Below are 22,802 nucleotides of genomic sequence, written 5' to 3' on the forward strand. Positions count from 1 at the left end.
GGCGAGTGGACACATGAGATGAAAGAGAAGGAGAGAAGTCAGGGAAGTGAGGAAGATTTGGGTGTTGTCTGCATAGTGTGGTAGTGGAGGTAAAAGGAGTGTTTTCATCCACCAAGAAAAGATGCATAAAGAAACAAAAAAGCAGAGAGACAAGAAAAGTCTCTTGAGGATCCCAACCTGTAGATGGGGAAGGGGGGATGCGCCAGAAGTAAAGACACAGAAGACACATTAGAAAGATAGGTGAACCAGGAGAGAACACTGTCACTTGTCATGATGGTTGATTACATTGACAGTGGCAGAGAGGTCATAGAGGATGACGAGAAGAGACCCTTCAACCTAGCTATGAGTAGAACCAGGGCCGCCGAGAGGGGGGGGGAGCGGGTACTAATTACCCGGGCCCGGCATGTCAGGGGGCCCGGCCCGGGCCCTTGCGCTGCTGATTTTTTTTAATTTTCAAATATTTTTTTTCAAAACGTTTTTTTTCCTTTTCTTTTTTTTTTTTTTTTTTTTTTGGCAGGGGGGGGGGGGGGGGCTCGGTCGTTGGTGGGGGGAGCAGGCTAGTTTAAAAAAAAAACAAAACATACTCACCTGATCGCGGAGCCGGCATCCCTCCTCTCTGCTGCTCTGTGCTCTATTCAGACTGTCTGAATGCTGGGTGTGATGTCATCATGTCATGCCCAGCATTCAGTCAGTCTGGAGCAATGGAGCACAGAGCAGCAGAGAAGACCAAGAGAGGAGAAAAGGTAAGTGAAGGGAGGAAAACGAGGGGGGCACAAAGGGGTTAAAAAACGGGGGGGCAGCATGACAGAGGGGTTAAAAAATAAGGGGGAGCACAGAGGGGTTAAAAAACGGGAAAGCAGCATGTCAAAGGGGTTAAAAACGGGAAAGCAGCATGTCAAAGGGGTTAAAAACGGGGAAGCAGCATGTCAGAGGGGTTAAAAACGGGGAAGCAGCATGTCAGAGGGGTTAAAAAATTAGGGGGAGCACAGAGGGGTTAAAAAACGGGAAAGCAGCATGTCAAAGGGGTTAAAAACGGGGAAGCAGCATGTCAGAGGGGTTAAAAACGGGGAAGCAGCATGTCAGAGGGGTTAAAAAATTAGGGGGAGCACAGAGGGGTTAAAAAACGGGAAAGCAGCATGTCAAAGGGGTTAAAAACGGGGAAGCAGCATGTCAGAGGGGTTAAAAAATGAGGGGGAGCACAGAGGGGTTAAAAAATGGGAAAGCAGCATGTCAGAGGGGTTAAAAAATGAGGGGGAGCACAGAGGGGTTAAAAAACGGGGAAGCAGCATGTCAGAGGGGTTAAAAAATGAGGGGGAGCACAGAGGGGTTAAAAAACGGGAAAGCAGCATGTCAGAGGGGTTAAAAAATGAGGGGGAGCACAGAGGGGTTAAAAAACGGGGAAGCAGCATGTCAGAGGGGTTAAAAAATGAGGGGGAGCACAGAGGGGTTAAAAAACGGGGAAGCAGCATGTCAGAGGGGTTAAAAAATGAGTGGGGGCACAGAGGGGTTAAAAAATGGGAAAGCAGCATGTCAGAGGGGTTAAAAATTGAGGGGGAGCACAGAGGGGTTAAAAAATGGGAAAGCAGCATGTCAGAGGGGTTAAAAACGGGGGGGGGGGGGGCAGCATGACAGAGGGGGTGAAAAAATGAGAGGGGCACAGATGGGTTAAAAAACGGGGCAGTATGGCACAGTGGGGTTAATAAACAGGGGTCAGCATGGCACAGTGGGGTTAAAAAATGGTGGGCAGCATGGCACAGTGGGGTTACAAAGGGGGGGGAGGCATGGCACAGTGGGATTGAAAAAGGGGGGGAGCAGCATAGTATAGTCTGATGAAGGGGAGCCAGATGAAGGGGGCAAAAACAGCATGGAGGGCACAGTGTGATCATAAGGCATGGCGATGATGAAGGGGCACATTATTGTAATATTGGAGCTGGAGGAAGGCCTAATTATTAATCGTGGATGGTATTGATTTAACGCCAGGGTTGTTTGGAATTATCTAAATGTAGCTATTTTTTTCCAAATAGGGCCCCCAGCATTCCAGGATCCAGACAAGCCGCAACTAAAGAAACATGCAGCCACAGGTGGAGAAAGTGAGAAGAACAGGTAGGAGAGAGCAGGACAGTATGTGAAATGTTGTGATTCTAGTAGGGACAATACCAATTTTTGGTGAATGTTGTGCCCAATGTAAGGTGTAGGCCAAGACTGAACTGTTTGTGTACACACTGCATTGTTTGTATACTACACTGTGGTGGTAGATGTCCTGAAAGTCAGGAGTGCTTGAACATATGTGACGCTCCGGCGAATTGAGAGCCTAGTGGTTTTTATGTTAGCCACGCCCCAATGGCACGTTTGCCACGCCCCAAAATGCATGACCACACCTCCCAAAATTTTTGCACCGCCGTTTGGCTAGCTACGCCCCTGAATGCATGACCATACACCTAAATCTTTTTGCGCCGCCGTAAGGCGGCGCAAAAAATTTTTGGGGCTTATTTGACTATGAGGGGGGGCCCCATGAATTTGTTGTACCCGGGCCCTGAATTCTTCTTGGCAGCCCTGAGTAGAACATTGGTCACTTTAGTGAGGGCAGTCTTGGGGAAGTGCAGAGGACAGAAGCTCGATTGCAGATGGTTCAAGGAGGGATGAGAGGAGAGAAAGTGAGTTAGGTGGTTGTACACAAGCTGCTCAAGTATTGTGGAAGAAAAAGGGAGGTGAGAAACACAGCAGTTTTAGAGAGTTAAGGTCTAGAGATGGAATCTAGAGGATAGAAGAGGGGAGTGCATGTCAGCATTTAATAGAATGCACATTAAGGACAGTGACGTCATTAATGAGTTATGCACATCCAGAGGCTATGGAAACTTGTGGGTGGGAGGCTAAGAACTTAAAGCCGCACTACTATCTATGAGATCAATCTTACTAACTTCTTCCTACCCGAACCAGAGCCACAGAGGCTGCTTCCTTGCTGTCATTGTTTCAGGGGCTCTGCTGGTTCTATAACCAGCAAATTAATTCTGTTCATACTTTTAAATGGTGGAGGAGAGAGCAGAGTTGTGAGTAGAAGTCCCAATCATAAGCCGCAATCTCTTGGTTTTGCTTGTGGCGGTTATCGAGTCCAACAAGGGTAATGAGAAGCTTTGTAAAATTTAGATGTAGATATAGATGGTAGTCGCAGCTTTAAGTTGGTATATATTTTTATATTTAGTCATTGAAAAAAAATGTACATAAATCCGACATACGCATGCCATATTCAACAAAAACTTCTCAATTAATGTCACCTTTTAATAATATAAAACGGACAAAAAAGTGTTTTTAATTTTCTTCTTCCAAAAAATTCATTTATATGTATGTTATGAATATCTACTGTACATAAAATGCATTTTTTACAGTTGTTCCAGAATGCAAACACATGTTCTAGCATGTAGCTGCAACCGTTATCACTAGTAATCTGCACTTACACCAGACCTGTAGCTGGTGCAAGTTAAACAACAGAAAAAAATGTACCTTTTAGATGCCCAAAGCTTGAATCGGACGCTGCTGCATGCGCTTGAGCTCGGCACGCCCTTACTATACATTGACTATGTGCATACGCCCAGTCCCCTCCCCATTCCGCCCCTGAAATTGTAGGCTGTAGTAAGGGTCCTTTGTGCTCAAAGATGAATAAGATGTTGCTGTGATCTCGGCGTATGGTTTGTTTCTGTCATGTGCGGAACAATTTTACACAAAATACGGCAAGTACTAGTATTTACGTGCCTTAATGACTCAGGCCCCTAGTGTGCAAATCAGTGAATGATTATTTGTAGTGGTAAAGTAAAGTTAATCGTGTAACACATTAATTGGGCAAACCTTTAAAATCTATAGTGCAGTATTACTTTAATTGCAAACTCATTAAACCTGCTCCATTTCTTAAAAAGCCATGTTGTACATATTTTTAATGTTCCCCCAATATTCCAGATCATTTAATAATCCTACTGTTCTGGTCTCAATAATACACAAGTGTTTTATTTAAATACTGATTACGGAAATGGTTATTGCAATTAAGAGATGTTCTCTCATATGAAACATTTTATTATAAATCACCAATCTGCACCTGTCGCAACATCATGGCTGCAAGATTATTATTATTATAATTAACATGTTCTTACTCATAGACTATAGTGTGAATAAACTCTGCAATACTTTTCAATCGATAACAAAAACAGAGTTTCCTATGTCTGTGACCCTTGCCATTTAGGAGACCAATCACATTGCGCCTCCTTAATAGACCATTCCCCTGCCATAGGCGTTGATTGCACTGAAATATAAATTGTTCCTGCCCCCTAGGTGCTGAGGGGGAGTATCTTCCAAATCACATTGGATCTCTACCCTTCTACTAGTTTGGGGGTAGGGTTTATAATTAAATATCTGATATGGGTGGCCACCTCATTTAATATACTTAGCATTTTTTTTTAACATGAAAACAAGGACAGTTTGATTTGAAACACAAAAGAAAATTAATCAGCAAAGGCAATGTAATCCCTTCAAGTTAATGTTAACAATATGGTGACTCATTTCATTTGGTACATAATTATCTGCTCCTGCTTGTCCCACTTACTTTCCATCAACTAAGGTCAATGAACTGTTACAGCACAGTTCACTGCAAATGGAAGCACTATTTGAACAGGTCACTGTGTACATGATGCAATTGGCTATGTTGGAAGATCTATAATATGTTGGGTAAAATAAACTATTTCACATACAGTATCTTTTAACGCAAGCTATCTCTTCATTATGCATTATTCTTCTCCAGTTTTACCATTAATCGTCCAATTGTAATGCACACAATTGTATTATTGTTCTGCATACAATAATTGTAGATGCATTGCTTTTAATGCAAATAATTTACTTTACCTCACGTTACTGTAATTGAAAATATAATAAGGAAAACATAAGAAGCACATTGTCAAACATTGAATTATCCATGCAGGATGGTACCATATAATTTAATTTAAAACAGTTTAATATTATTTTAATTGTATTTCATATTTTGAGACGCTCTAAAGTTCGTCTTTGAATTAAACAGCTCTATTCCAATTTATATCAGTTTTTGGTGTATGCTTCATTGGCATTGTGTTCAATTGAACAAACAGTCTTATATTTTGCAGGTGTTACTGGTGCTATTGCTGTTCATGATGACAAATTCCCAGTGACTAAAATACTTCATTGACTGCATTAGCACCAGTGACAGTATCAGACATACACAGCATATTACATTTAATTAAATAATACATTTGCAAAAATGTTCATTGTTTTAAGTGAATATACTCACTGGAGTGTCACAACATATATAATTTTATGTTTTAAAAAAACTTCCTTTCATTAGGACATTCCCTGTAAAATGTCAAGGATGCATGGTCATTATTTCCATGGTGACAAATCTCCTGTCTCAGAAATCCTTATGTCCAGTGGAGGTAAAAACACTGGAGACTGATGCAAGGTGTTTTTAGCGCTGTGGCTGTGTCATGTTTTGTTGCATGGCAACATTGGAAAACGCTTTAGGAAAGAAAACAGGCTCGTGTCATATGGATGCTTTTCACTCCACATTTAAATTGTAGCATCTAATTGCTCCAAATGTAAATAATTCATTCCTATGAGTAATATGGAGAAGATATAATTAATCGCTCAAGTGGTTTTTAAAACGCTGATAGCAGTGTCCAAAATGTTCAATATGATCAGGATACAAGTGATTTGAAGCTCTTCAATTATATAAACAAAGTAACTCAAAAGACAAAAAGCTGAATGGAAGCTTGTATATATTGTATGAATCCATAATCTTTCCAAGGGTGATACATCAGTATTTACTGTCATGAAAAGGTTTTGTTAAAGGGAAAAAAAAAGAAGATTGAAAACGTAAAATAGAAAAAAAAAACCTAAACCAATCAAAAAATTGGTTTGTTTTCTAAGAAGCTTAGACAACCTGTGGGTTTCCAGTGCTATCACAGCATTCCCTCCCAGCTGGAGTCTGTGACTTGCCGTTCCACAACAGCAAGAGAGACACAGGTTGCCTAAGAGGCTTGTAGGGTATGCTGGACCTTGTAGTTCCACAATAAAACTAGCAGAGAGCTGGCATGAGGCTGTTCGTGAATGCTGTGATTTCCTCAATAGGATGTGAGACTGTCAGTGAACGCTGTGATTTCCACAATAGGATGTCAGACTGTCAGTGAACGCTGTGATTTCCACAATAGGATGTCAGACTGTCAGTGAACGCTGTGATTTCCACAATAGGATGTCAGAATGTCAGGGAATGCTGTGACTTGTGATTCCACAAAGCTGGAGTACCACAGGTTGCTTTTCTCAGCACTAAAATATGTGATATGACCAAATAGAGGTTGTGTCTAGCCTCATATATTCACAGACTAAATGTATGTCCTAAATCAGATTTTAAAACAAGGAAGAATTGAAACAGAGGTTTCTCATATATTTGTCATATACATCTGCATGTGCACACATCTTCTTGGATATAAAACACTTCCTTTAATATACAATACTGAGTTCCCATGTTAGGTGTGGGTGTAGTGAACAGGGATCACAGCTCCTCCTATTTCTATACCATGAACAGGGAGTCCTGCCAGTCTTTATAACACGCTTGGGTAGCATATTATTCTGCGATTACACCGTTCCCTAGCCCCCTCCTTTGCAAACTCTTCCTATGAGATGCAAAATTGAAGTGCTCGTTTAAGCTGCAGCTATAACACTGGAGAGGAGGCAGAAGAATAGCTGGCTGTGTCTCTGTGAATGGATATCTGTGACAAGCCCGTCTCCAATCACTGCGTAACCTGATAGTCTTCACGGCTGTAATTCAGGAGTCTGCTGCTGCTACTGCAATGAAGAATCGGCGAGCATCCTTTTCTTACTGAGGATACAGAAGACTATGGTATCACCTGTCCACCTATCTTTCCTGGAAAACAATGGGCTTGAAATACGAATGAGCTGTGAACAGAAACATCAGTGCCTTATGCAGTACTGAGTCAGTGCAGTGATGCTTTTTAACAATGAGGTTTCACCTCTGAACGGTTGCTCTCTACCTCTGTTATTGTGCATTATTTGCAGATAGCTACTCACTAACATTCCTGGGCGTGCATTCTCTGTCTGGAGATTGGATATATGCTGTGGGGACACCTGTGTGGAGAGGAGGTGGTACATCAGATGATGGATGTGCTGAGCTGATTGCAGACCTTCTGTGTGGTTGATCAGGCAGAGTACTCTGCAGCCCGTGCTATCTTTGCAAGCTGCTCACTCAGGGGACCCATGAGCAGAGGAGCCACCCTCCAGCGCAGGACCACCTACCACATCTCATTGACCCTAGTCAAACTAGAGGCTGTGGGAGACGAAAAAAAGGGAGAAAGCACTGAGGTATTTCGGAAACATGACACCCCTTCTCTTGGCAGTACTCCTGGACTGGCCCATTGCCTCTCACTGGATAGGGACTTTCCAGATGTCTGGGCTTGGGGAGGGCCCACTCCTGGTTCCGGGGTGAGTGGAGGAAAAGAAAAGTCCAGCACTGAAGCAAGTACACCAGTGATTAACAACAGTGCAGGGGCAATTCTTGGATCAAAGGGGACCCAGGGTAGTAACAATGCACCTCTATCAATTTCCACCAAGACAAACCAATCTAGAGTTGAAACAACGGTCCCAGATAAAGATCCTACAATACCTATTAGTGCCACAACTTTACACGCGGAGAGTGACAATGGAGTATCAATCTCTTCAGCATTGGCACCAGGCAACAAATGCACAAGCAGTGCTACTTCTTCAATAGTTGTAGCAGGAGACACCAGGACATGTACCAATGGAACTACAGAGCAGGCAGAGGGGTTTTCTGAGATATCTAGAACTGCAGACCCTTCGTTGGGAGCACAAGACACATTCAAAATTGATGCCCTATCCACAGCAGAAAATGAGTCATCCCCAATTTTAGCTCAGACATTGGGATTGACTGGAAATTCCAGTCCTGTATCCCAAAACCAAGGAGGGAATGGTATTGTGGACTCCAGTACTCCATTACCAGCACCACCTGTGAAAGACACAGGATCAGCAAGTACTACAACCCAGAGACAGGAAATTAGGAACTCTGAAATATCCAGCAATGTAGCTTTAGTACAAGGAGATAAACACACAGGTATATCCAGCGTCGGAGACTCTTCACTGCAGAGCACAAAAAGTTCAGGTGCTCCAGTCCCAGCACATGGGATGAAGGCAACTAGAACAACTAGTGCTCCGATACCATTCAGTCAAAAGGATTTTCCCTTTGGTGGGGTACGTGTGATTAGGGGATCCCTTATTAGACGACCAGCATTGGATACTGATGTTTCCAGAGATTTAATATGCAGCCCTGTAATCCCAGTACATGGTGCCAAAATTACAGAAGGTGTTAGCCCTCAACCACCAGTCACTGAATCTAGAATCTCCCGGCGAAGTTTAAAGGCAGCAAAGGTGCCAGCTGTATCCTCTGATTCACCAACACACACATGCTTTGCACCAATTCCAGTAGAGAAGCTTAGCAAAGCATTAGATGAGGCTGACAAACAATGTATAGCACCTTCCAGCGTGACCCATGTTACTGTTCCCCCAATTAGTGCTGCTCGTACAGCATCAGCTTTGTTTTCTGCATCTCGTTGTGGTGGAGCCCCAGTGATTGCCGCCAAACCTAGTGAGGCCAAAATAATCGCTGCCAGGAGTGCAGCTAGAGGAGCCAAAGCACCAACTTCAGTGGTGTCTACTGAAGAGTCTGCAGGAAACAAAACACCAACTTCAGGGACAGTGAGTGAGAAAACAAAGACTGGAGATACTGGCACTTACCCTGGAGCAAAACCACCTGTCAGTGCATCCAAATCTCTGACTTCTGTGACACCACCACTTTCAGCGATAAAAGCCTCAAGTATAGTCACCAAGCCTACAATTTCATCTACCTGCACTGCCACAGCTCCCACTCCTCGAAGTAAAACTTCAACTGGAGTAAAAGTGCCAGTAACTGGTATGGGAACATATCCAGGAGCCAGGGCTCCATTTACTGGGACTGCCAAATCTCCTGGGGCAAAAGCTACCAGTGATAGGCCAGTTACCTTCATAGAAAAGAAAACTGTTGACCCCAGTGAGTTACAAATCCCCTCCATTGAAAAGCCTCCAGAATCTTCTCTTCTGTTATCTCTTTCACCATGCGGGGATATCTCTCTGCCAGGCGAGGAGGACGAAGATCACACACCAGACAGTGATGACCCTGGAAAGGGTAAGCGACAAGAAAGACTTTTTCATAGGCAAAATGCTATGTGGATCAGTACCAGTGTCACCTCGGACTATTTTCTTCAAAACTCTCCCAGCCGGCTTAGTGGCAGTCCCCGGCAGATGTCAAGCCCTACCTTCTTTTCCGGGCCCCGATACTCTTTCAGCTCTCCCGCCAGCCCTTTGCTCCCTGTACCCTGCCAGCCTGGAACGCCATATCGTGAAGCACCAGTGACTGTGTCCCTTTCAGTGAGCCCAGACAGAGTGGGGGAGTCTCAGAAGAGTGTCTTACAAGTGGATACTAAGACCAAAACTTCATGCACTTCTAATATATGTGTTGCAGGGTTACCTGTGCCTCTTGAACAAGGGAAGGTAACTCCTATTCTCCTAACACCATGTAAGGAAAAGGGTAGTCGAATACTTAAACTCAGTAAGGCCTCTAAGAGTCAAGCGGAAAAACCTGAGCACCGTGAAAAAAATCTAAGCCAGAAAAGTGGCTCCAACCGACTGTCATGGCCAGAGAATGAAGGGGGTAAAAGTCGCTCAAAGTCCTCAACTAAAAGCAGTCCTAGAGCTGAGCTTCCAAAACCCACCGGGGGAGGAAGAAGCCTATTGTCTCCTTCTTCATGTGACCCAAAAGGTTTTAGAAAGGGGAAAAGCAAAACTGTCGACAACAGTGACTTAGATCCACCAGCCGATGAGTTCAAAAAGGGGCGAGAGGGAACATCTCCTACTGGGGACAAGGCCAGGGCTTCAGCAGCTAGGGACAGGAAAATGCTCAAGTTCATTAGTGGCATCTTCACCAAGGCCTCCGTAGCATCATCTGTCTCCCCAAGCGGATTAAGCCCCGGAGATGAGCGGGATTTTGCACAAAGTAAGTGTGAAAGTGTGATATAGCTATATATATATATATATATATATATATATATATATATATATATATATATATAGCTATATTGTTATAGTTTATTGATATAGGGACAATCTTATTATGTAGTGATATAAAGAGTGATGTGCAGCTTTTAACAATGCTGCCATTCCTGTTGCTTTCTGCAAATTCGAATGTGATCATTCAGTAGATCATCATCATCAGCAGCTATTCATATAGCGCCACTAATTCCGCAGCGCTATACAGGGGACTCACTCACATCATATGTGCAGTTCATGCTTTAAGGGGCAGATTCAATTAGCTGTGAGGTCCCATAGAAACCTTGTGTGATGTGTTCTCCTGTGCAAATTACCGAAATTATGGTACAGAAAACATAACTCATTATAACCGAAATTTCTTACCAGAAATACCCCATGGAGACACGTCGTGCGACCTCACGGCTAGCTGAATCTCCCCTACGACTTCATATAGTTTGATGATGCCACTGAAAGTTTTCTAGGAACAAAGTGATCATGCTCATTCCAGTACTTGGCATGTTTAAAAGTACAATATTACATCATCACTCCATTGTAGGCAGCTGCAACTTTTGCCACATTTTTAGCTCAGGGATCACATACACATCTTGGCCTTTCATTTTCATTAAGTGGAAAATATAATAAAAAAAAAGCAAATATATAACAATATAAGAATAAATATTTTTAAATGCTTCAGTCAAAAGTGAAAATGTCATGCTATATATAGCTATTGTTATCAGTGGTGTATTTTTTTTAACTGTTCGCTGGGTCCTAGCTTCTAGGGGTTTGTTCACACCTACCCACCTTTATTGTGCTTTCTATGTGTTCATGAACACATAAAAAGTGCATTAAAATATTGGACAAATAAGAGTCAATGGTGGTGTTCACACAATTGCATTTGTAAATCTTCTAACACAGCATTCCAATTTCTCATGCATTAATATAGACTGAAATAGTAAAGGCTTAATGAATGGAAAGCATATGGATAATGGCTTAAAACACGTAACAAACATGCATATGTGTGTGATCACGCCCTAACAATCCTTATGTTATGTAGACCATGGCTTTCTTGACTCAAATAAAGTGTATGACCTTCATCTAGTCCATGCATCAGGAAAAGTGTAATGCATTGGGCTTCTGATCCCTCTCCTCTCTCAGGCACCATCAGGAGCCCAGTTTGTGCTACTGTCACTCATTTGTGACTCATGCACTAGAAGAGGCATATTAGCAACTGCTTTTGACTTTAAAGGGTATATTTATTAAACTGCGGGTTTGAAAAAGTGGAGATGTTGCCTATAGCAACCAATCAGATTCTAGCTGTCATTTTGTAGAAAGTACTAAATAAATAATAGTGAGAATCTGATTGGTTGCTATAGGTAACATCTCCGCTTTTTCAAACCCTCAGTTTACTAAATATACCCCTAAGAATTTGGGACCTGGGTATAGTGCAAATCATTGTTCCAAAATGATATCCTAGAGGTAAACTTAACATTGCAAACTACAATTAATATTGCTTTATCAATGATTAATTATATTTAAGTGGAATTCTTTTTAATATGGGTTACATATATTTTAAACCAATGTAGACCTTTTATTTTTTTTGTTAGTGCCCCCTTGGTAATGCTATTGTAAAATAATCATTGACAGACTTTCAGATATGCATGTATTTCAGGGGAACCATATATGCTTCCTGATTTTCACAGTTTCAGTAGATTATGATTGATTATCTATAGACCAAAATATGAAATATGTTGCTTGTTTAGTTACATTATTGTCTTATTAAACTGTAATTTAGTGGAATAAGGTCTCAGTCACTCTATGTTCTGCTTGCACATCACAAGCTATGAAGTCAGGATGCACAGTCTGCCACTTGTAATGCTCATAGTACCCTAAGGATCATTGATTCCTAAGCCAGTGCACTCTCCCTATTCACACTATAAGACTATATCGTATTTTGTGTTGGTACAGATTGCTTTTCTTTTTATTTTTGTCAATCAGTGTGTAAATGTAACCATTTGTAAGAGTATTGTTATTTAAATTAATTTACTAAAACTCATTTCATGTATTGCCTTTCTTGATAACAAAGCTCATTGTGCATTAGATTAATATAATAAACTAAAACTGTTTAGGAAGTGCTATATATTGACACTGGTTTGGTAAACTGTTGCCTGAACACAGGAATTGCTGATGTGTTTTAATCTAAGTTGTCATGTTCGGCAATTGATATGATTGGTGGCAGTGCTCAGCGCTGCCAATCTTTTGTGATAGAAATCTTAGCAAAAAAGTACAAAGGGCCTGATTCATTAAGGAAAGTTAAGTAAAAAAAAATGAGTAAGTAGTCTCCTGGACAAAACCATGTTACAATGTAAGGGGTGCAAATTAGTTTTCTATTTTGCACATACCGTATATACTCGTGTATAAGCCGAGTTTTTCAGCATACTTTTGTATGCTGAAAAAGGGCACTCGGCTTATACACGGGTGAACTTACCTGGCGTCCGGTCCCTGGGCTGTCAACTTCTGCATATGCGTTACAACAACAGGAAGTTCCGCATTTGGAACGCAAACCTGCGTTCCAAATGCCGAACTTCCTGTTGTTGGAACGCATATGCGTTCCACTGCCGGGTAAGTGAAAATCCTCTCTCTCTCTCTCTCTCTCTCTCTCTGTCTCTCTCTCTCTCTCTCTCTCGTTTTTTTTTTTTTAATTTACAGTGCAATTACATAATGAACAAACAATACAGCCACCATGTTCATACATTTAAATCTCTACCCCTTATATACCCCCCCTTAATTTAGTTAGGTTGTACCCAATGATTTTATAATCATTTATGAATGTTCCTTGTCATCTAGCTAAAAATGATTTCATAGATTGAACCTATCATTTTTATTTAGGTTTTTAAATTAGCGCTCTTTTCCACCCTAGGCTTATACTCGAGTCAATAAGTTTTCCCAGTTTTATGTAGTAAAATTAGGTGCCTCGGCTTATATTCGGGTCGACTTATACTCGAGTATATACGGTAAGTTAAATACTCTCTGTTTTTTCATCTAGCACACCTTGCATTGTAATATGGTTTTGTCCAAGAGACTACTTACTCAATGTTTTTTTACTTAACTTCCCTTAATGAATAAGGCCCAAAAAGTTCTGCTGGTTGAACTAGTAAAATCTCAAATAGTGGTGATTCTCTCTTTTAACATTAAAGTGGGCTTTATAGCATTCACATGGTAATAGCAATCAATGCAAATGAAAGGTAGATTCATAATATGGCATTATCCGTGTATCTTATCAAGATGATACAAATGACATACTGACATGTAATTAGCAGGATGCAGTATCAAACATTTGGGAATTTGTGACAATTCCCAATGTTTGATACTTTTGCTTACAGTTTCAACACACACGTAAATAGCCATGCCTCCATGTCACTCAAGTTGTAAATACACCCATTTGAGTAGAGTAAAAACTACAAATTTGTACTGCACATGCCTAAAAAACAAGCCACATGCATAGTCGCATATGCAGATTTGCCCGCATCTGATACTTGCTGCTGCTTGCGACTAGAGAGATGGAAGAGATGGGGCAGTCTAACATAGGCTGAATACAGTAAGGGCGTACAGACCCACACTAAGAAGCATTTATGCCTATCAGTAGTCATATCAATAGCGAGTTGCTGAAAACAGGTGCTAATACATGCTGATGATGATAAGGGTCGTCAGCACAAGCTAGCCTTTTCTGATTGGCTGATTATAGATTCACCTCTGAAGCTGATAATTGCTTTCTTCATTGATCGTGCATATATTATACGATTTTGTGAGCGTATTTTAGCAAGTTTTCAATTTTTTTTATGCGTGCAAGCGGTGGAAAGTTATACCTGCTCTATTATAGAGGGGTTTTTCTTACATCTTATTCCAACCTAATACCGAATGTGTATTTTGCAATCAAAACAGAAGTTAACAAATTGAGTTTAAATGTATGTGATGTACACTATATGGACAAAAGTATTTGGATGCTTGACTATTACACCAACAGGGACTGTAATGACAAGTATTAAAATACATATATGTTAATATTGAGTTGGTCCCCGTTTTGCAGCAATAGCAGCTTCTACGATTCTTGGAAGACTTTCAAGATGGAGTGTTTCTGTGGGAATTTGTGCCCATTCATTCTGTAGAGCTTTTATGAGGTCAGGCACTGATGTTGGACAAGACGGCCTGGCTCGCAATCTCCAATCCAGTTCATCCCAAAGATGTTTGATGGGGTTGAGGTCAGGGCTCTGTGCAGGCTAGTAAAGTTCTTCCACACCAAACTCCTCAAACCATGTCTTTGTAGTCCTTGCTTTGTGCACTGGGGCACAGTCATGTTGGAATAGAAAAGGGCCTTCCCCAAACTGTGGCCATATAGTTGGAAGCATAGCATTGTCCAAAATGACTTGGTATGCTGAAGCATTAAGATTGCCCTTCACTGGAGATAAGAGCCCTAACCCAAACCTTGAAAAAATCTCCATACCATTATCCCTCCTCCACCAAACTTCACAGTTGGCATAATGCTGTCAGGCAGGTAACATTCTCCCGACATCCGCGAAACCCAGACTTGCCCATCTTACTTCCAAACGGAGAACCGTGATTCGTCACTCCACAGATCACATTTCCACTGCTCCACAGTCCAGTGTCAGTGTGCTTTACACCACTCCATCCCATGCTTGGCATTGGTCTTGGTGATGTGAGGCATGCATGAAGCTTCTTGGCCATGGAAACCCATTCCATTAAGCTCCCACCACACAGTTTTTGTGCTTACATTAATTCCAGTGGAAGTTCGGAACTCTTCAGCTATGGAATCAGCAGAGTGTTGGCGAGTTTTATGCACCATACACCTTAGCAGTCGTTGACCCCGCTCTGTGATTTTAAGTTGCCTTCTTTTTTGTGGTTGAGTTGCTGTTGTTTCTAAATGCTTTCACTTTCTAATAATATTACTTACAGTTGACCGTGGAGTATCCAGCAAGGATGAAATTTCACAAACTGTCTTATTGCAAAGGTAGCATCCTATCACAGTACCATGCTTGAAGTCACTGAGTTCTTCAGAATGACCCATTTTGTTTGCAAATAGAGACTGCATGGCTAGGTACTTGATTTTATACACCTATGGCAACAGGTTTTATTGTGTATGTCTGATGTAAATCTGGAACAAGTGCTACTGGTGCAGGGCTGGGTGCATCTTACGATTCGTCCAACTTTCCTTATTAATGCGATTGCTTACTTTTTGTGAATACATTTTTCAATTGCGTTTTTTCACGTACGTTCAAACTCATCAGTCCCTCAGTGTTTTAGGTGCTGCCGAATGGCAGTGCTGATCCTTTCTATAACAAAAATATATATTTCATGTCCCTTTTTTGCCATTTGACATGGCATATATTAATTTTATGCTTTGATCTTTTTAATCAACTTAATACACTTTTTTTCTTATTAGTTGCCATTTTATCATTGTTCATTTCAGTTAATAAAACTGTTGTGCAACATTTAGGGCCTGATAATTTTTGGGACGTAAGTCAGTTGTGTGTTGTATTTTGCGTGAAATTGCTCTGCCCATGCTGAGAAACAGACTTTATGCCAGTGAACACAATTCCATCCAATTCATGTCCATACACAAATGACACTTCCGACTGCCTACATTTTGAATGGCGAAACGGGGATGGGACGGGGCAGATGCACAAAGGCAATGTACAGTAAGGCTGTGCTGAGGTCGAACGCATGCACATTCATCCGATTCAAGCTTTAGCCATCTCTTAGGTACGTGGTTTTAAGCCGTATCATTTGCACCAGCTACAGGTGTAAGTTCTGAGTGATAGTGATGACTACACGTATGCATGCAGGGGCGCACGCAGGATTCTTAAGGGGGGGTTTGCCCTCCCGAAAAAATATATAGAAAGCTGCTGCGCATGCGGCCGCGCATGCACAGCAGCTCCATTTCGGCGGCACTGTATTGTACAGCAGCCGCGGCGCTGTCAAAGAAGCGTCCGCGGCGGTGCTGTATTTTATAGCACCACCACGGACACTTCTTTGACAGCGCCGCGGTTGCTGTACAGTAAAGTGCCGCTATGTAGGGGCACTGTTTAGCCCTCGTTCTTCGTGGAGGGGAGGGGTTTCTGGAGAACCAGAAACCCCCCCTGCATGCGCCCCTGGCATGCCAGAACATGTGTTTGCAAGTAAGAGAAACTATACAAATGCATTTTATTTACAGTATGCAATAAGAACATCCTGATTTACATATATTTATGTATTTGGCATAAATAAAAATATGTTTTTAACATATATTTATATTATTGATTATAGTAGTATTAGTTAATAATTAATTAATTAATAATTCATTTTGCAAAAAATACTTTTTGTCAATGATGGGACTTTATATTGCACATATGCCTGCACATATCCTGCACGATTTTCTGTCTGTCTGCATATGACAAGTAACATATAGCCAGAGTGTACTTGTACCTATATTCAAATGTAGACGTTTCTTGAGACCCGCTTGTACTTGTATACGGACATACGTGGCTGCAAGTTATGGGTGTTTATTTTAAACACCAGTTGCGTTCACATTGCGTTCCAAGATAAATCAGGCCCTTAGTGTTCATTTAGCATCTATTAAATAAGATCATCATAGAAATTGTGAGCTGTGTATTTATCTATAGCCAGTGCTTTTAGAACATAAGAATAACTTTAAATAGCAGCCCATTATTTAATCCTCTGGTCTTGTCTTTCACAGTTCACAGCAGTCAATTGGGCATTGTGCAGCTTTCTGCTTATGTCTTGTTTGGACACATGCTGTGAAGAGATGCAGTGGAAGGATTAGAGAGCTTGTTACTGTTATGGTTTTGCAGGGTTTATTCTTATGAGCATCACCTAAGTGTTGCAAAAATTAAATAAACAAACGTATTTCTGCAATAACGTCTAATTAAAGCTTCTGTAATGATTTTAATATCGTCCTTTTTTATGTTTGTGTATCTTCATTGAATAATACTGAGTCCATTTGTATTAGTTATATTACCAGAGGCAAGATCAGCTGTTGCATGTTCTGTCTGCCTGACCATATGCACTAAATAAACAATTTGTGTGACAACACTCGCTTTAAAAATGTAATGAATGACTTAATCAGGGAAAGCAAACCATAATTACCAACAGTTCTGCTTTTTTCAAGGCAGTCTCATATTCCAGACGTCAGGGGGACTTAGAAAAGGGGTGTGGTATCTTTTTTGTCCAGATTTTCCAATTAGGAATTTTGTGAGCTATGGATAAACTAAACCTCTAAATGTCATTTTTCAAATATATGAGTAGCTGTGTTTTCTTTAAGTTACATTTAGAGAAATTCCTCAGTTTTGATACTGAAAATAAGGGTGTCACTATAGCTGGAGCTGCTCTTGCACATTCTATTGGACCTGCCAAGAGGAGGACACAGAGGGCTAGATTTACTAAACTGCGGGTTTGAAAAAGTGGATCTGTTGCCTATAGCAACCAATCAGATTCTAGTTATCATTTATTTAGTGCATTCTACAAAATGACAGCTAGAATCTGATTGGTTGCTATAGGCAACACCTCCACTTTTTCAAGCCCGCAGTTTAGTAAATATACCCCAGAGGCTTCTTAACATAGCTATAGAAAATCTTATTTCACCTTAATTTATCAGTAAGAGGTCACCAGGACAGCAGAGCGTGGCTGACAGTGGAAAGACCACCCTTACTGCTCACTAGGCCGGTGCAGGGAGCCTCTGCGCGTTTGTAAGAAGGTATTGCTGATTAAAAAATGTACAGTGGAAATGGAAGCCCATACAGTAAAAAAGAAAAATATTTAAAAAAAAAAGAGAAAAAGATATTTATTTCAATATAAACAATTATTTATTTAACTAGTAAAGCATTGTTTCTTGTGTACTGGTACTTGTGGTGCTGGTAGAGATCACCAACTATAGCTACCAGTGAAAGCCAGTGATAACCACCGCCAGTTGTAGCCTTTAATAAATAGGACGAAACCCTATCTATGGTGAAAATACCATTATCACCGGAGAAGGGGCTTTTCTCTATCTAATACATCAGGGTTTTTTTTAAGCGCACATATATTGGTTATATGCATGTCCATATTCAAAGGACCGGATCTGAAGATATGTCTGTTGATGAACAGACAACACACTGCAGTATACATCCAATACATATGTGGAATATCAGTCCCAAAAGAACACACAGAAAAAAAAAACATTCAACTAATGTCACCTTTACATAATTTAGTTTTTTTGTACCATAAAATACATTTATTAGGATGTTATGAATGTCTACTGTACATAAAACTAATGTTTACAGTTGCTCCTGATTGCAAACACATGTTCTAGCATACATAAACAGTCGTTATCACTAGAAGTGGGCCTGAGCTTGGCATGAATTTACTGTACATTAACTATATGCAAAGCCCATTCCCCTCCACATTCCGCCCTGAAATCATAAGCTGTAGTAAGGGTTCTTTGCGTTCGAAGATGAATTGGACGTTGCTGCGCTCTTTGGCATATGCCCGACATCTTGGCATGCGCAGAGTGATATTACGCAAAATACAGCACATATCGGCATCTCTTTGTACAGTCCTCAATAATAAAGAATAAACAAAAATCCAAAACAATATAGTTACAGTTGGTTTAATTTAGCAAATCATGTGGGCTATACCTGAAACACACTGTGATGTAATATTATTTGTATCACTTAAAAAATAAAACTGAGTGCAAAAATGCCTAAGAATCACATGTTCCAACTTCTGGCAATACCCAAGGCAGTATAATACTGCCAAGGTCATTATTAGCTTCTGTTGCTTGTTTGCGACTCATAGTTTTCATGCCAGGCTGCAATTAATAAGGATGTGAAATAAAAGGAGGATATCATAACAGATTGGTTTAAAACATATAACTCATTTAGTTCGGTTACCCTTGTGCTCTCAGGCTCTCTGCTATATTTTACCTATCTTTTGATATAATGTTGAAAATAGCAAAATTACTTTAATATCCTTTTAATCCTTATACTATATGATGTAGTTGATGACAGTGTTTAACTTTTGTTGATTTATCAATACAGTTTTTAATTTGACTCATAGGTCAATCACTGTGTTCTTCCTCTTACAATCACCATATGAGGAGTATACCAATGACTAATAGCTGGAATAGATTAGGTATAGGGGAGAGCGTATACCTCCTCTTCTGCCCCACTTACCTGTTCTCCTCCTATCACCCAGGGCACACTTTTTATACAATGACTGCAAGGGAAGCTATGGTGTTTGTTTTACTGTGTTACTCCTCATGTATTAACCGTAGTAAAGATATTTGACCCAGGAGTGGAGGTACTCAGGAAGTAGACTGGTTGCTGGGATGCGACATTAGAAACTCAGGGTTTGAGCAGATCCTGATTATGGATAACAATCGAAATAATATGTTATATTGCCATGATTTATGCTAATATATGAATTTACTTAGTCAAAATGGTTTAAGCAAATCTCTGCATTTAACCAATGAATGTATGCTGATGAAGGAAACAGACATTCATAGGCCTGCTTTCTGTCACCTTCCCTTACTCAGAGATTTCCTGTTATCACAGAAGATAAATCCATTATTTTTATTATCCAGTTAGTAGTCTAAAAGACCTTAAAAGCTGGGCTACAAAATCTGTGTCAATCCAAGTTCATTGTATATTCCTTACAGGAAATAAAGCAATGCTTCTGATCATACATGTTTGTGAAGACCTGTGTATAAATGTCTAAACTCCGAAAGTACCAATATGTCACAATCCTTATCTTCTCTCTATCCCAGCGCCACTCGCATCCGCTCTGACAGCGGGCGCTCAATACTTCTTTGTTTCGGCCGGTCACATGACCGAGCCAAGGGGCAGAAGATTTAAATACTGGCTCTAATTAAACCTTGCTCTGACACTGTAGCAGTGTCAGAGCAACAGATTACTATCCTCTGGCTCACCATGGATTCCTCCCTTGGACCTCTGGCTCCTCAGTGATCTCTCCTGTGCTGGAACACATACTCATTAACCTCTTGAGTACCAGTTCCCTACTTGCCTTCTGACCTTCCTTTGGGCTTCACATTTGAACTGCAATTGGCTGCCAGGGTACTAGTTCATGGCTTGCCCTCTTACCTTCCTTTGCGCTTCACATTTGTACTGCAATTGCCTGCCAGTGTACCACTTCCTGGCTTACTATCTATTCCCAGCGTTCCTGCTACTATCTTGGCTCTGCTGACAGCTCTCCCACTTTAGTGCCCTTGAGGCAGACCAGGAGGCTGCAACCTGCAATTTTCCTGTAGTGAAGCCGTCCCACCTTGCGGCGGTTCTTGGTGAAAACTGGGGAGCTTGATAGACTCTGCACCTGTGTCCAGTTAGTTTTAATCTTGTCTAAAACTAGGAATCCAGATCTCCTTAGAGCGATTGTTACACCATATGATGTGTCAATGACATATACAGGCCCCCATAAAGAACATAAAGGGGTAATGTATCTCCCCTAGATATCATTATAACCAAATCATATTTCCTATGTATAAGGGCAGAAAATTATACTATCTTTAGTGAAAGCAATGCTATATCTCTGATATATTCTAGGAGGGATACATGGTATATTTTTAAGAACGTATTACTAGAACTGTTCTCGGACAATCAGCAAACAGATTAGCATACCAGCACACTTCTCTCAGTGATGTTACAGACGTTCTTTTGGCACTTATATGTATGTACGTCAATTTGTTACCACCATTTTATTTAATAAGCATTTTGCCTTTCAGTCATAATAAGTTCCTTTTAATAACATTCTGTCTTTGTGTTATTAAAGAAGTCACATACCTGGGTTAGTTTTTATAATGCAACATTTATGCAGGCAATTTTTTATTTCATTGCATTTTTGGATAAGTCAGGGAGAAACTGAAGACTTCCTAAGAGCGTCTTGAACTAAATCTTAGTGGTGCAGTACTTGGTGCTGACTTGGTTGTCTATAAACAATTGTGTTTGTTAGTTGGTCTTGTATGTTGGATGTCTGAAAAATAGTGCAGGTAGAATAAAAGTTTCTCAATGTAGAGAGACAAGTTGCAATGTATTAGTATTCACAAAACAATACAAGGACAAACACTTGAACAACCTAGATATTTGTGTTCAAGATACTACCAGCAATCTAGCAGCTTGTGGCCTTGTTTAGATCTTTTGTAGCATCTCCTCTAATGTAGAATTAGAAATGCAGATTCAAATTTGCACCTTGATTAAATCACAACTGGGGTTGCAGGCAGATGCTGCTGCATATCATCACGTTTAGGCTGCCCTGCAGCAGCTGTCCATGGTCACTCTGTAAATCATACTCCAAACGGAAAGCATCACATGAAGAAAACAAACGAATTGTAGTTGAAGGAAAAAGCTGCTGTTGACTGGTCACAGCTTGCAGTCTTCCACACTCATTTCTTCTGTGCAGACAAAAGAACTGGGCAAAACAACACATACCAGTAATCCATCACAATAGAAAATCAATCAGGCTCTGCAGGAAAAGTAATCATTGAGCAAACAATATTGAAAATGCAAAGAAAATAAAAATATAATTATTATAAATTGAAGTTTTCTAAATATAGTTCATGGTAGATATCATTATGAAATTGCAGAAGTTGGCTTATGAAGTTGTGATAGTGTATATTTTACACAAACAGATCCAATTAGCATTGCATTTTATGTAAACTACATTTGTGTTAATATTAATTTATACCTACCTGTCCCCCCCCCCCCCCCACCAACCACTGCAGATACAAACTGGCTCTAATCTTCCCTGATTCTATCTAAGCTTCTTAACTAAGTTTACTATACAATTCCCCACTCTAAAATCGTTGCAGTTTGTAAGGCCATACATAAGTTGCAGTTTGTAAGGCCATACATAAGTTCACAATTGCTTTTTGGGTCTTTATCATACTTGCCCACACTACCGGAAGAGTAGGCATCCTCCTGGACATAATGGAGGCGGTGCTTAATTATGTGATTTTGCATCACTAAGCCCCGCCCCCTGCTATGAAATGCTGTGATATTTGGCATATCCTAGCAGGGGCAGGGCTACGTGATGCAATGCCAAAACCACACCCCCTCCCACTTCGTCACATGACTTCTCCAGGGTCTCCCAAAGGAGTAGTTTGAAAAGTAGGCGAGTATGATCTTTATAGGATGTATCAACTCCTGCAAATAGAAACAGAGATTGGTGCAAATAATATTTTTGTGCTACTACCCCAGGGATCAGTTAGTACATTTAAATTTTAATCTCACCAAGTAGTTGGGAGGGAGAAGAGCCAGAGCCAGTCTGTGTTATAATCAGTCAATGTCAGTCCATTTTATTATGTCCACATTTGTGCAGGTCAGTATACAGTATAGGTAACAGTGTGTTTCTGAAAAATGAAACTAGTGTTCTATAAGGAATAATATGATTTCTACTGTAAACTAGTATTGTGCCTCTATATCACCGATAGTCACCAGGGACCTCATGGGAGCGTATACACTAATGCAATATCAGACCTAATGGTCGTTTATCGGGTGAAAAACCTGTAGTGTGAACCTGGCCTTTGAGTTTGAGACAATGCTGAGAACTCTTTGATGACCCAGACATCACTGCTGACTTGTCTG

At 40.7% G+C, this 22,802-nt stretch overlaps 1 protein-coding gene across 4 annotated transcripts in view; it reads left to right on the forward strand.

Annotated features, from left to right (window-relative positions):
- AGAP2 (ArfGAP with GTPase domain, ankyrin repeat and PH domain 2) overlaps nucleotides 1-22,802 on the forward strand; it is a 258,019-nt gene that overhangs the window by 103,057 nt on the left and 132,160 nt on the right. For 2 of the 4 annotated variants that reach the window (XM_075199336.1, XM_075199337.1), the window contains exon 1: nucleotides 6,734-10,126. The exons of the other annotated variants lie outside the window; for them this stretch is intronic. In XM_075199336.1, the coding sequence (XP_075055437.1) occupies nucleotides 7,282-10,126 (2,845 nt within the window). In that variant the 5' untranslated portion in view covers nucleotides 6,734-7,281. Of the gene's footprint in view, nucleotides 1-6,733; nucleotides 10,127-22,802 lie in introns of those variants that run through there. 4 annotated transcript variants of the gene reach the window in all.

This window comes from Mixophyes fleayi, chromosome 2 (genome assembly GCF_038048845.1).
Source record: "Mixophyes fleayi isolate aMixFle1 chromosome 2, aMixFle1.hap1, whole genome shotgun sequence".
Classification (NCBI taxonomy): Eukaryota; Metazoa; Chordata; class Amphibia; order Anura; family Limnodynastidae; genus Mixophyes; species Mixophyes fleayi.